The sequence below is a fragment of the Haliotis cracherodii genome, unplaced genomic scaffold, assembly GCF_022045235.1.
Source record: "Haliotis cracherodii isolate W230 unplaced genomic scaffold, xgHalCrac1.p SCAF_1, whole genome shotgun sequence".
NCBI classification, from domain to species: Eukaryota; Metazoa; Mollusca; class Gastropoda; order Lepetellida; family Haliotidae; genus Haliotis; species Haliotis cracherodii.
Genome location: NW_027266264.1, coordinates 66,985,869 through 67,000,281, shown reverse-complemented (window position 1 = coordinate 67,000,281; position 14,413 = coordinate 66,985,869). Strand labels below are relative to the sequence as shown.

The window sequence follows — 14,413 nt, the reverse complement described above, 5'->3', positions numbered from 1 at the left end:
TGTTTGGTTCTACAGGGGTCACAATCATTTTTATTAACACACTTTCCCATTCTCAAGTCACCATGTTAATGACTGAAGAGGTCGTTGTCGGCACAGGTACGAGCCGTAATACAGATACAAGCCGTACTCGTACTATAGATATGTACTACAGATATGTACGTTTTTGTAAACAGATATGTACCCGAGACAAAATCAGAATGCTGAAAGGTACCTGGTATCCTAAATGGTGGAGGAGTCCATATTTCTCAACCCGACACCGAAACAAGTTCATGTTGTAGTTCTGGTTTGCCTGATAATGAGTGCATGCTGGATAATACTGTGCATCATGGAATGCTAAGGAATTACCGAGAGAAAAATATACAATATGTACTGCCATGTTTAATTTTACCCCAGTTTTGCATCCAGGACGTGTCTGTCATATATGTAAGCATTCAAGGAACCGGTTAGGCACTTTGTGCAATGCGTCCTGTGGCGGAATGGCCAGGGTACCCTTCTGTATTCTGAATTTGGCTAGGGTACATTTCTGTATACAGAAACGTACCTGGGATACATGTCTGTTGTACCTGTGCCGACAACGAACCCTTCAGAGGTAATCATCCATATAATCATGACCATTAATGTACAACTGAATTCATGTCTATCTGTTTCCATAAGTACATACCCAGAGTTTTACGGGGTACTCATGCTTGCCTCTGAGCCACATGAAAGATTCGGAACTATGAGGGAAGCACATTCCAAGAGATATACCCTCACAATTCAGAGCTTACATTCAATGGTGAAACCAGGTGTCCCAGAAGTGGGTGCACATGACAGCAGGAAAACAGGCTGAAAATGTTCACCACTTTCTTGGAAGCCATGAGTGGTAACAGATAGAAATCATAACTTGAATAATTTTTATCCATAACCAGCAGGGTCTAAGGGACACAACTCTGCAGAGCTAAGTGTAAGACGACTGGGCCACTTTCAACCCAATATTAAAACTACCAGTAAGTGTTGTGTCCGTATCCGTTCCTGTCATGTCTCTCAAACAATGACAACAAACACAAGAATTCTTAGTACTTACAGAAGCATCCATCTTTTCATTTGCTCTCAGTGTCACTGGCAGTCATTTGAAATAAGTTTACAGTGGCATCAATATGAGACAACAGCAACATAAATATTATAGATTTTGATCAATAGGGAGGCCACACACACTTAATTATCATTTTATAAATGAAGGCATCAATTGTTTTACAATTTAAATGATTTGACATTTTTGCTTATCAACGTATGATCAACAATACAATGCTATTGAGTATGACATATTGACTTCAACATGAACCCTCCAAACACTATTTTGTATTACTGAGATAATAAGTTATCAGTATTCTCATGATCCTTGTCTGACTGTCTGATTTGACTCAAACCGAAGTTAAGAATTCTCAATTTCAAGAATTCTTGTGTCCACCTCTGCACCACATGTTTTTGGTTTGGTTTGTTTGTTGTTTAACGCCGCATTCAGCATTATTCCAGCTATATAACAGCAGTCTGTAAATAATCGAGTCTGGACCAGACAATCCAGTGATTGACATCATGAGCATCAATCCACGGGATACAATGACATGCATCAACCAAGTCAGCGAGTCTGACTACCTGATCCTGTAAATCGTTTCTTACGACAATTATAGTCGCCATTTACGGCAAGCATGTGTTGCTAAAGACCTATTCTACCCATAATGTACAATGACATACACAATCCAGTTCATGGGTGTAACAAACAGACTTGACAGCACTTGAACCCCGAAATAACCAATCAATCCCATTGTCATGAAGAGTCGTCTTGATCCTCTGTCTTGGCGTCAACATCCATGTACTTCTCCCTGACATCTTTGATCTTGTCGTATTCAAACTCCGCCCCTACAGCACAGGAGAGCAGAGACTGGATGTTCCTCTCCTCCGTGTCCCCGAACACGTAGCCATTAGCCTTGTCCACAGACTTCATCACGCGCAGCACACTCTCCTTGTCCTGGTCACATAGAGACATACTTCAATACATACCACCCGACCTTTCAGAGGGGCATTGATACTGAGATAGTTCATACTTCTACAATCTGTTTGTTATGAATACACATAGCTTTCGCCCATGGGAGCCGTGCCAATTTACACTTGTCAGAGGGGTACTCAAAGTACATGATCTAGACTACCAGTTGTCGGACTTTCATTTTGTGGAAGCCTCGGTGGCTGAGTGGGTTAGTTCGCTGACTTTGTGTGCTGGCGATTAGGTGCCTCACTTTGGCAAGTGTGGGTTCGAATCCCGAACGGGACTCAACCAAAAAAAGTACTAGAATCTGTACTTTACTGAGAAAGTGTTATCCCATTTATAACATTTGTTACATTTGACCACTTTCTAAATGGCATTGTGTATTCATAGCTTTCGGGCATGGGAGCCGTGCCAATTTACACTTGTCAGAGGGGTACTCAAAGTACATGATCTAGACTACCAGTTGTCGGACTTTCATTTTGTGGAAGCCTCGGTGGCTGAGTGGGTTAGATCGCTGACTTTGTGTGCTGGCGATTAGGTGCCTCACTCTGGCAAATGTAGGTTCAAATCCCGGACGGGACTCAACCAAAAAAAGTACTAGAATCTGTACTTTACTGAGAAAGTGTTATCCCAAATATAACATTTGTTAACCTGTTTGTTGTTTAATGCTGCACTCAGCAACATTTCAGTTACGTAATGGAGGACTGTAAATAAGCAACTCTGGATCAAAGAAACCGGTGATCAGGGTACAATGACATGCAATCAACCATGTCACCAAGTCTCACCACACCATCCATTTTGTCGTCTTTTCCGACCAGTATGGGAAATAAACTTTAACCCAGATCCCCATGTGATTTTCATGCTGTTGGGAACCTCAGATGACAGCATCGCATGGAATTGTCCACTTTCCAGCAATTTGATTGGTTAGCAAGTGAAAAATATTTGTCTTCAATATAATGAACAGAACTCATAAATTATCAATCACTTTTGTTGCACATTTTCTTGTGAGAAGTATACTATAATAATACATGATAAAAGAAGTGAAAACGGTTCATCATTGTCAGTCTGCACAAGATATATTGATCTTTTCTGCTAACAGTGTTCTTAGTCTGGTTGGTAGAACTCATCCAATATAAATGAATTCATCTAGACCATGCTAACGATCCATCTTGTTTTGACTACATTTAACATGTTTAAATGTAAGAATTTCTTGTATGAGGTTACATATTTTATAATAAATTATATCATTTCAGGTGATATGATATCAAGAAGACAAACAATAATGGTCAGTCTTCATGCATAAAAGTAGGACAGGCCTATCTAACATGGTTACAACCCAGTGGCACACGACAAGGCTAGCTCCCTCTTTACATTACCTCCTCATTCCAACACATGGCCAAATGCAAGCTTTCCTATTAAAAGCTGATCTTCAGTTTGTTTCTATCAGCACATCACACTCTATTTCTGGGCTATTTGTCAAAGTAGCAACATCTCCAATGTAGACTTGCAGCCATGTCAAGGTGAGCTACAGTACCTGTATGTTGAGCATCACGAAGGAGACCAGGCTGTAGTCCTGGATCACACCAATCAGGGCCTCGTTCAACTTCTTGTACTTCTGGAAGACTGGATCATCCTGAATAGATAAAGTTTATTTATTTATTTGTTTGTTGTTTAACGCCGCACTCAGCAATTTTCCAGCTATATGACGGCGGTCTGTAAAATAATCGAGTCTGGACCAGACAATCCGGTGATTGACATCATGAGCATCGATCCAGGCAATTGGGATCAATGAAATGTATCTACCAAGTCAGCGAGCCTGACCACCCGATCCCGTTTGTTGCCTTAGACGAAAAGCATAGTCACCTTTTACGGCAAGTATGGGTTGCTGAAGACCTATTCTACCCTGGAATCTTCATTATTTCTAATAAACCATGTTTATGAATATGTATCAATGGTTCATTCTAATTACAGAAAACTATGGTTATAACGAACTCAAAGGGACCACTAATTTTAGTTTCTAATAACCATCGTTGGTCATAAGCATATATACAGCATATATACAACAAATGGACAGGACTAAAAAATAAGTTTGTTATATCAGTCAGTTTGTTATAAGCGTGTTTGTTATAAACGTAGTTTACAGTAATAAATCAAAACCTAGCAAGTTGATGACAGTGAGATGGAATTCTATGGATGATGACTTCACAGTGTTGATGATTTTAGGGCTACTTCTTACACCTTCAGAGAGCCTACTGAATGCTGTTTTATGCCAGTCACCAATATTTCAGCTTCATCACAGAGGCTTGTAATTAATGGAACCACACAACAATGTGGTTGAGCAACGATGTATACTGCATGATGACACACAATCAACCAGGCCACACACTGCAACTACTGTCCATCATAATTTTGGCTCTTATAATCTTACAACATGGAGGGATGAGAACGTTGTTTTTCAAAAGTTTGTCTGAGGGACTATATGATTTGTGTGTATTTTGTAATTGCATGTATGACACAAATGACACTTGACATAACAAACTCCGCAGAATTTCACAGATACATGGCACATTCTCACCCCTTGACATGTATGACACTTAGGGAATATGTTTTGGAAACTGCGCCGGAATATCAGCAGTTGTGTGGCGAGAAGCAGGCATGTAATCTACCTCAGAAATGTAGTAATGCAGTTGTCATCCTTCAAGTATCATGTCTCATGTTCCCTTAATGCCAATCAAAGATTCAATTCTAGACCGCCTTCAATGAGCAAGAAATTTAATAACAACAAATAATTTGAGCAGACAGTGTACTGCAAACTGGAATCTCTGCCACCAGTGATTATCTCCCTTACCCCTCACCTGCAGATGTTCCAGCAGAAAGTTGAGATCAAGCACCTCTGTGTAGAAGTCAAGGTTGAATGCCAACTTCCCATACCTCTCTATCAAGTCTGCCTTTGACAACACATTGACATGAGGCAACTCCATCTGCAGCATGGTTGACAGCGACGTGAGCAACACCGACACAAACTTGCCTGCATCGTTGCAGTAGTGGGAGTCAACCAGATGCACAGCCACTAGGTTGTAGCCACACTTCTGTAGCTCTGCCAACACATTGCGGACAGAGTTGTGATGCGTGTACAGTTCAACCTGACCAGGGAAGTCAAACAATATGTAATTGACCTTGACCTTCTCAAGTTGTTCTTTCAACCAGTCTAAATTCTTTTCCAGATATTCCATGCAGTAAATCAGTCCTCCATTAGGTCCGAGTTTCAAGTTGTCCATGACATCACTCAGTGTAATCAGATCAGAGATGTCCACAGCACATTTATAAGGCAGTGTGTCATTGGCTGGATCTAGATTCACCACGGCAACCTCTCTGCCTAGACCAGTTAGAAATTCGGACATGCCAGTACAGTATGTTGTTTTGCCCGACCCTGGAGGCCCAATAACAACTTGTCCCCAAGGCATGGTGACAGAGTGATGATCAAATGATTAGCTTAATCTTCCATTTATCCTTCAATTCCTGTAAATAGAAATAATACATGGTAAACTTAAATGACAAATTTGTTTTGTCTTAATATATAAGTACATCATTGCACACTGTCAGACAATGCTTAAGCCCTTCTTAATACCCAAACTCAAATGATGCATTGTATAGTCATGATAGTTGAGGCTGTTCTGGGGCTGAGGAGCTGCACATGCACATGATGCTCACATTTATGACCTGTTTGAAGCCCCCACGATAAACTGCTCAATATGAATCAATATTGCCTTTAACATATTTTCACAAGCTTATACATTTTCTTCTTTCCTTCATTGTTGAGTTGGAACACCTTTAGAATTCAGTACAACAACTTTTCAGGAGCATGATGAGAATGAACTCTGTCGTGAGTCACACATAAGTTATGTTTTATTGTGGTTACTGCTAATCAGTGATTTATTAATTGATTGATTAAGCATTTGGCAATGTTAAATATTGTAAATGATGAAATTACATTCCAATAACATGATAAATACTGGTTCCCAGTTTGTTTTACTCCTGATAATTACTCCTGTTTTACTCCTGGGACCATATATGTTTTGGCTGACTGCTCCTACAGGCTGGGGACAAGTCAATTTGTACATATAGAGACCTGCACCTAACCAAATTTGGTCGAGCAATAAACAAATTTTGTCTGACCCGTAATTAATATATTACCTACTGAAACAATAAAAGGTTTACTCATACATAACAAAAAGTTACATCAAGATGATCAAAGTGATCAGTGTGATAATTAATGACAGGTTTCAGATTATCCTGGGTATATCATAAAACATGTATATGCTGGACATACTGATCTATGTCATATAAACAACTGAATTTCCGTAATTGTTTCCCAGGTCATACAGGTGTAACAAAGTAAAATGCATTAAAGTAAGAGTTCCTTTTGTCCCTCCTCCATCTGTTCCTTTTTTTCTTATATTACCCACATACAGGTGGGGGAATGAAAGGAATTCTTTCCTGCTTTACTTTTCTTGGAACGTAATCAGGTTTTAACTATTATCATAGCTAAAATGAACAGAATTATCATTAATCCGCCCGCATGTTATCAGAAATCAGCAGGCCATTGTAAATTGATAATATGCCCTCATATTGCTTGACGACGGGCCATTATCACGCCCATTGTTAGGTGACGTCCTAGGGTAGGGATAGGTGATGTCACGTTCAATAGTGACATCATCTGGTTTGTTCTATGATGTTTCCACCTTTTGTAAAAGTGGGTCTGTGACATTTGTGTTGATTGCAGTAAATGTTTCAGAACCGATATTGTAGTTTCTTTTTGTTTGATAACCAATTCCATCCATTTCAGCTATAATAACGGTAACGCTATTTTTCAGGGCATTATCATTTGCAGAAGCCCTCGGTCTTTTCAACGGCCCTCCTTTGTCGGGCAGTTAATGAAAGACCTCGGTCTTCTACAAATGATAATGCCCTGAAAAATAGTGTTACCGTTATATCAAGACAATACTGAACATATGATATCATATCATCGTTATTGAGTCAAGTCGCACGCCCTATTTGATTAGTGTGAGGAGGTAACGGGGGTAAACACTGCTGCTTTGCTCCTCCTCAACATGAAAATACGCACAGTAAACTCGAGTTATTCGTGACAGGAGAAAAATGCCAAACTTGCTTACGCAGCCTACCTTGGACTACAACTGACACCGGCACTATCCCCAAACTTTCTAGGTTTCAAAATGATATCAAAAGAGATGTCAGCTGCACAAATAAAGACGGTTTGTGGCTCTTAGATTGTCATCATCTGTAATTTGTGAAGATTTATGCAATAAACGAAAATCGAATGTTGTTCTCTGTGGGCGCCGCCATGTTCTCTGGACACGCGATGTACATCTGTTATACAACATGAATATATGCCATTCCTCTAACATTTAGGCTGATTATTTGAATGATATATGTACTTGAAGCCTAATGAAAGCTTTGTCGTTTTCATGATGCATGTAACTTATTTTACATTGAAGAAATATTGGTTACTTCATTATTATTAACTGTGTGCATCGTGTTGGTTGTTTTGATCACGTGCTGTTCAACATGGCGCTGATGTTCACCGCAACAGCGAGGTGAGGACACAAAAGGGGGCGTGTCTCCAAAATTGCAATATATTGTGTTCAGTTGACCATTGCCGTAGTACGACTGAATGTATATTTGTGTCACAACCGCAACAGCATAAGCTGAAACACTAAATTGTTAAATCATAACAGTGATCAGATCTGTGAAAACGTCAAAGATGACAATTCAAATTACATATCATATGTTTGCAGAACAATTCACTTTCATACAAATGACTTTTCATTCATGTGCGATTGTAAGAAAATAGTTCTGGTTATGAAATTCAAAGAATAAAATGGATATATGTCAGTTTGCTATCCATAATATAACTATCCCGGTTCGCCCCGATTATGTTTCTAGGTTTGTCAGCACCCTACCCGTGCTTGTGGATTTCACCGAAGTGGTAAACGTCTGAGACCTGCATCACTTCGGGCTTTCCTCCCACATAAAGCTGACACGCCGTGATATAACTCTAAGGATGTTTAAAGAGGAGTTAAACCCAACTCACTCACTAATATAACTATCCTCAAGTATCAAAAATCTCCATTCTGTTTCCATAATATCCTATGTTCCATTCCATAAAACGATCTTGGCACTAAGATAATTGTAACTCCTATTAATTAACATTGACTTGCCACAGACACAGCCTATCAATAGCTTTGGAGATTGGTGCCCTGGACTCACTCGCTACCATAGCTATGTTTTCAGCCTGATTGCAATGGTACAGCTATACCAAATGGCCGGCCATACGGTCAAATTGCTCTTATGAGCGAGAGAAATTCTGTGCTAAACATGTGATAAGGAGATGATCACACCACTTTCAAAACAAAGCTTTGGTGGTAAGTTTGTTGCAGGTTATTTATCATGATAGAATGAGGATGCAATGTCCTAGATAATCGAGGATATGTTATGCCATAGTTTGTTATCTATTTCACTCATTTTACTTGAGTTTTATATTATTGATGTTTTTATACTTTCTTTCAGCATCAAGAAAGCAGTAGGGATCATAAATGATTTGGCTTCTTCCAAATTTCCATTGCTCCTAAACCGCATCTTACAGAAGCTGCACTTGAAGGTTTGTGTGTGCTGAGTCTCTATATATAACCTAAAGGAGACCACCAGTAATGTCACCCTTATTATCCATTTTCATCTTCCGATTGGAATCCTTTGATACATCCCAGAACAGTTATGTGTGGTATTCCATACATACAAAAACAACAGTGGTCCAGTCAACTTTTGGGGATAGTGAGTAGAGTAAAGTTGTGAATCACATAATTGCACAAAGATGTTCTCCTGTGTATGTTTGCATCATACTTTCTTAATTATGAATGTGTTTTATTTGTATCACTGTTGATTTTTTTGTTAGATTATTTAGACACATATGTTAACATGGATAGAGGCGGCAGACATTGAACACTTGTATCTTAATGATTCCAGTCGTGTTGCTACATACATGACTACTTGGCAGGTAAGAAATATATATTAAGCTAAATGACTATATTATTCATCTTATTTAAACCTGACAACTGATTGACATTTTATGATTCCAGGATGAGAGAACATTTAGTGAAGAGGAAGAGGAAAAACTCCAGTCAACATTTGAGTTGTCTGCCCCTGATCTTGAACTTGTTTTAGAAACACTTGAATTCATTTTACAACAGGTAAGTTTTAACTTGTAACTTCTCCAAAATTATTTTTTCATATTAGTCAAGATATTAGTAATATAAGTGTAACCATATATTATTGGAATTAATAGCTATTTTGCAATTTTGCTACATTAAAAGGAAAGTTTAGTTTGTACATGTGTATCTCATATATCTGTATAAATGTTATTTGTTATAATTTTAGACCCGTCACAGCCCATACATCAATGGACTATTGCTAAACACATCTCACAATGAATGAGTTAATGTAATATCCACCAAAGTTCGCTGGCATGGATCAGGATATTTATCATTGTTTTATTGTCTTACATCTGTACCTTTCGACAAAATCCCATTAATTACCATGATGATACTGAAATAACAGTAATCATCCAGAATGAAGGTTTTCTGAATAACAGGGTTTGACTGTATATATGGTGTATAGGTAATTATTCTAGGAAGTAATGTGATTGCATATGTGATTGGACCATGTTAATACAGAGCCCTTGAGACAGTCAAACCAAGACATGTTCGTCACAATATAATTGCTCAAACATGTTCAGATATATTGTGTATCTTACTATCAGCAGTGATCACCTCCTGACCTAGGCAGTGTTTTGATCCACAGTTATGACAATTGTTTGATACTTTCCCAACGAATGTCTTTTTCCAGTACCTCAGTCTAACATTGGTGTCTTCTTATTTGACAGGCAGCGTACCACACAGCAAAACCAGCTGTCCTCACTGGCCAGCTACAGCAGCTGGAGATAGATGATGACAAGGTGAGATTTGATGAGGAGAAATATTTGCTTATAACACCTATGTAAACTTTTATGGATTCCTCTGCAAGTAATGAACGACCAAAGGAGAGGTGTATTTTCTGATTTGGCAATTTTCCTGCTGTGATAGTGTAAGTTTGTTGAAAATATACACCAAATGATTGAGTTAAATAATATTGTGACTCTACCATGGACAATATGGAGCGCATTTGTGATGCCACCGCATACCATTATGGACCCACACCCAAAATGATCATGATGTACGACACTAACGTCCATTAAACGCTCATTAGGCGTCTCCCATCTCGATTCTTTTGGTCATGTGGGGCGGTCAGGTATCCGAATGATTAAAGTGTTCGCTTGCACGCAGAAGACCTGGGTTCAATTCCAGACATGGGTACATTGTGTGAAGCCTGTTTCTGGTGTCCCTCGCCGTGATAATGCTGGAATATTGCTAAAAGCGGCGTAAAACCATTCTCACTCACTCACACTTTCAGTCATGTAAGCCCATTCGTCGGAAAACATGACATTAGCCAGATGTCAATTATCCAAGTGCTAACGTTCCCTACACCATTGACTCCTCTCATTCAAATGATGTGCAGTAAGGTGTGACATGACAAGCAAATGTCATCTGCGCACTTAAGTTCACATGCTTTATGACTGTCACATTTAGGAGCTTGATTTCTTCAGAAATATTCTTGCCACATAAATTACTTACGTTCTTTGCCAGACATTGGTGTATTTTCCTGAAGGTTTACCTGAAACTAAAATATCCCCTTCTATTTTTGCATAGTATATGTTTACTCTTAGTATACAGATCACCTTAAAAGCTTCCAAATGTATGAATGTTTAGTTAATTTAAAAACGTGTGTGTGTGTGTGTGTGTGTGCACCTCTGCATCCCACTCTGGGTCACTTGATAATGGAGATGACTGAGATGGACAATGTCCCGGTCAGAGTGAGTGAGTGAGTGAGTTGGGGTTTATGCTGCTTTTGGCAATATTCCAGCAACATCACGGTGGGGGACACCAGAAATTGGCTTTACACATTGTACCCAGTGAACGATTGTGGGGAAGCGAACCTGGGCCTTCGTCATGATGAGCGAACATTTCTGATCAGAGTGAGAATGATGTGCAGTATGCATTATCAAGAACCTTGAACAACATCATTGTTTGCAAATCCACATTATGTCTAGCCTTTTGATTGACCTGTGAAATGACAATGTAATGTTTGTTACAGGTTCAGGCCATTGTTGAGAAATGGACAAGTTGTGCCAAAGAGACGGTACAGAAGCTAAGGGAGAGAACTCTTGTGCCTAAGCAGGTGAGTAGCCACCAAACTTTGTCCATTTGATGTTCATTTACATATCTTTGTTTTTGAAGGGAAATTATATTTCCACTTGTAGATAGACCCAAAATAAGATAGTCATTAATTGATATAATTTGGTTTTGCTTTGGAAATAAGTGATTTATGTGTCTTAAATGTTGATTTGATTTGGTTTCAGCTTGAGGCTGTTAACTGGCGACTTAACTTGCAGATGGCACAGTCAAATAAAACTAAATTAAAGTCACCAAATGCTTTATTTGAACTTCAAGTTAGTGAAGAGTCAACTGAGGTAAGTTGAGAAGAAGAGTTGTCTCCCTTTGACTGCCCCTTGATTTAGTTTCAATTTAGGCCTGATATCCCCACTACAACAAAGACCTCTTTTGGTGTAGTTACTTTTCCACAATATGGTCATTCTTCAATTTAAGTAGACTTTGTTTTCAGAGGCATAACTTCAAAACCCTAGGTTAAGTTCAAAGAACATGCAGCCACCTCCACCTTGGTCTGTTTTTGATTTGTTGTACTTTTGTTTCAAAAGTAACAATGTCAGATACCAAATATATCATTGTATTTGGTAATATTCACACTTACTTTTAAAACTATGAAATACATCGAGCAAACCTCCCCTGTGGGAATTCCTTGATCCATTTCACAAGGCTGTTGTAAACCTATGACCTGTGACTTATGACGATAGCGTCATAGCTTCTTTGAACTACAGCACTATGATATAACTCATAAGAGCACAGGTGGCTAACTGGTTTAAGGGGCTGCAATTTGCAGTGCTGAGTTGTTCCCCTTAGTTAAGCCAGGATCCACTGACATGCTGGTTTGTTGGCACCATCATGTTCATGGGTTTCACTAAATGTGTGTCAAAGTGACATCTACAAACTGCATCATTTTTAGGTGTCCTCCCACCATAGACTGACATTCTATGATATTGTTTAAGGAAATATAAATGGAATAGAATAATAAGCCAAAATATGTAGATATGTTTTCATAATGTTCTTGTATTTCTGGTGTTTTTTAAGTTCCTTCTTCAAATCTTTGTTACTCTCGTAATTCCAACATTTTTTCTTTCAAGAATAACATTATGAATGGTTTCTTTTCAGGAAAAAGAAAAGATTCGAATAGAATTTTCCCATGATGAACTTTACAAATTCTACAGTCAGGTATGTTTGATGTGATAAGAATGAGATTTAACATTTTGTGTGAGGGGAAATGAAGAAGGGGTTATGGATTAAGTATCCAGACATGGGTTCAGTTATCCAGACATGGGTTCAGTTATCCAGACATGCATTCAGTTATCCAGACATGGGTTCAGTTGTCCAGACATGGGTTCATTTATCCAGACATGGGTTCAGTTATCCAGACATGGGTTCATTTATCCAGACATGGGTTCAGTTATCCAGACATGGGTTCAGTTGTCCAGACATGGGTTCAGTTATCCAGACATGGGTTCAGTTATCCAGACATGGGTTCAGTTGTCCAGATATGAGTTAAAGGGGCACTGATCTAAAGCAATTCCACGGGACTGGTTGTTGCCTTTGTTATATTTTTTTCCCCGTGAGTACCCGGATGGTATAGCAGAATTCTTGACTAGTTCACGACCTGTGCTGCGCAATTCGTAAGCGCATTTGTCACTTTTATGGATAGTATAAGGGTGTATGGTCACATTGATCAACAAAATGAAATATAGTTTTGGAAATAATAAGGAAATGTAGGTATCTTTGTGGGAAGAATCGGTAATGGTGACGAAGTCACTTGCTTGGCAATTGTGCGATTTTTCTTTACACTATTTTGACTTGCAACACAAAGTAAATATTTCACCTGAGTATTGCTTAATTTATCTGAAAAATTGACAGAAAAATGTGTCCATCTGTATCATTCTGATAACGAATTCCAAACATTTTTATGTTTAATACCATCACCAAGTGACTGAAAATGTTAGGATTGTACATTTTTATATTGTTTGGCTTCTAATCATAGCATAATTAATCTATTGTGATGTTTTTTAGTCAAATGGCCCGATTTTTCAGTCAATTTGTAAAATGGATGAAATATTTAGACATTTTATAAATTACCTGTCTGAATCACATTTTACACATTGACTGTAACATATACATGCTTACAAAGGAAAAGACTTGTGAAAATAACGTCAATCACACATCGAAGAACTTCCCAACCAAGATGTAGAGGAACAAGAATGAAAACCAAATGCAGATATCCTAATTACAACCTACCAAAGTTATATGTATAATTTTAGGCAGCTTCCTTGTTCGAGGAATGTATCCACATAAAGGAACAATATCCCACATGTCTGCAGTTGTACAAAGAAACTCATTCGTTGTCACATGTCTCTGTAACAATCAAATATTCATTCATTCATTCATATTCAGAGATTTAACGTGCGCTTTTTAAATTACATTTAGCGTATCTCGCACACGGGGAAGCACTAAATAGGGAAAAAAAGTGGTAATGAATAAATAAGAAGTGCCCAAAAAATGTAAATTAAGAAAACCTAAAATGATAATCTGGGGGGGGGGGGGGAGTGGGTTGGGCTGGGTGGGAGTGGGTGATAAAATAATAATAATAATATGGAAAAGTTTTGGGCTTCAGGGGGGGGGGGGTGGTCAGGCGTGGGAAGGCACAGCGTCGGCTGGCGAGCTGGTGTGGTGATAGAAGCTGGAGCTTACTGTTTTTCCCCAGCCAGGAGCCTCTTGGCTAGGCCAAGCATGGAACAGTGCGGTGGTGAGGCGGGCAGCGGCGTTGGTGATGAAGAGGGGGCTGACATGTACATGTATATATATATCGTTTCAGGAAATTATAACCTGTATTTGTTTCTCAACTGATCACTTAGATTGTTTCAGTTGTTTTACATAGGTGTCAAGTCTCAAAGGTCAGCTGAGAAAGCCCACGTGACAACTATTTTCATAATGTTCACGGTTCTCAAAAAAATCCATTGAGTTGGATAACAGTGAGCAATTAATCAACATATTATTGGTTAACCCTTTGAGCAAAGTATGTTGTTTTTACATCGGCACTTCA

General features: G+C 38.7%; 2 protein-coding genes across 3 annotated transcripts in view; one reads left to right on the top strand and one right to left on the bottom strand.

The window, feature by feature from the left end:
• Positions 1-1,423: 1,423 nt before the first annotated feature.
• Positions 1,424-7,382, bottom strand: LOC139467535 (GPN-loop GTPase 2-like). Of its 2 annotated transcripts, none has more exons than XM_071249079.1 (4): positions 7,195-7,382; positions 4,876-5,539; positions 3,555-3,653; positions 1,424-2,005 (listed from the first exon to the last, which is right to left on the bottom strand). In XM_071249079.1, exons 2-4 carry the CDS (start codon positions 5,482-5,484, stop codon positions 1,805-1,807), a joined length of 909 nt encoding a protein of 302 aa, XP_071105180.1. In that variant the 5' UTR covers positions 5,485-5,539; positions 7,195-7,382; the 3' UTR covers positions 1,424-1,804. The 2 variants fall into 2 exon arrangements, with proteins under 2 accessions (XP_071105180.1, XP_071105172.1); XM_071249071.1 differs by having other exon boundaries at positions 7,204-7,382.
• Positions 7,383-7,573: 191 nt separating this feature from the next.
• Positions 7,574-14,413, top strand: part of LOC139467524 (COMM domain-containing protein 10-like) — a 32,131-nt gene continuing 25,291 nt past the window's right edge. The window contains exons 1-7 of the mRNA XM_071249062.1: positions 7,574-7,635; positions 8,609-8,699; positions 9,175-9,285; positions 9,978-10,049; positions 11,285-11,368; positions 11,550-11,660; positions 12,478-12,537. Of these exons, the coding sequence (XP_071105163.1) occupies positions 7,607-7,635; positions 8,609-8,699; positions 9,175-9,285; positions 9,978-10,049; positions 11,285-11,368; positions 11,550-11,660; positions 12,478-12,537 (558 nt within the window). The 5' untranslated portion in view covers positions 7,574-7,606. The remainder of the gene's footprint in view (positions 7,636-8,608; positions 8,700-9,174; positions 9,286-9,977; positions 10,050-11,284; positions 11,369-11,549; positions 11,661-12,477; positions 12,538-14,413) is intronic.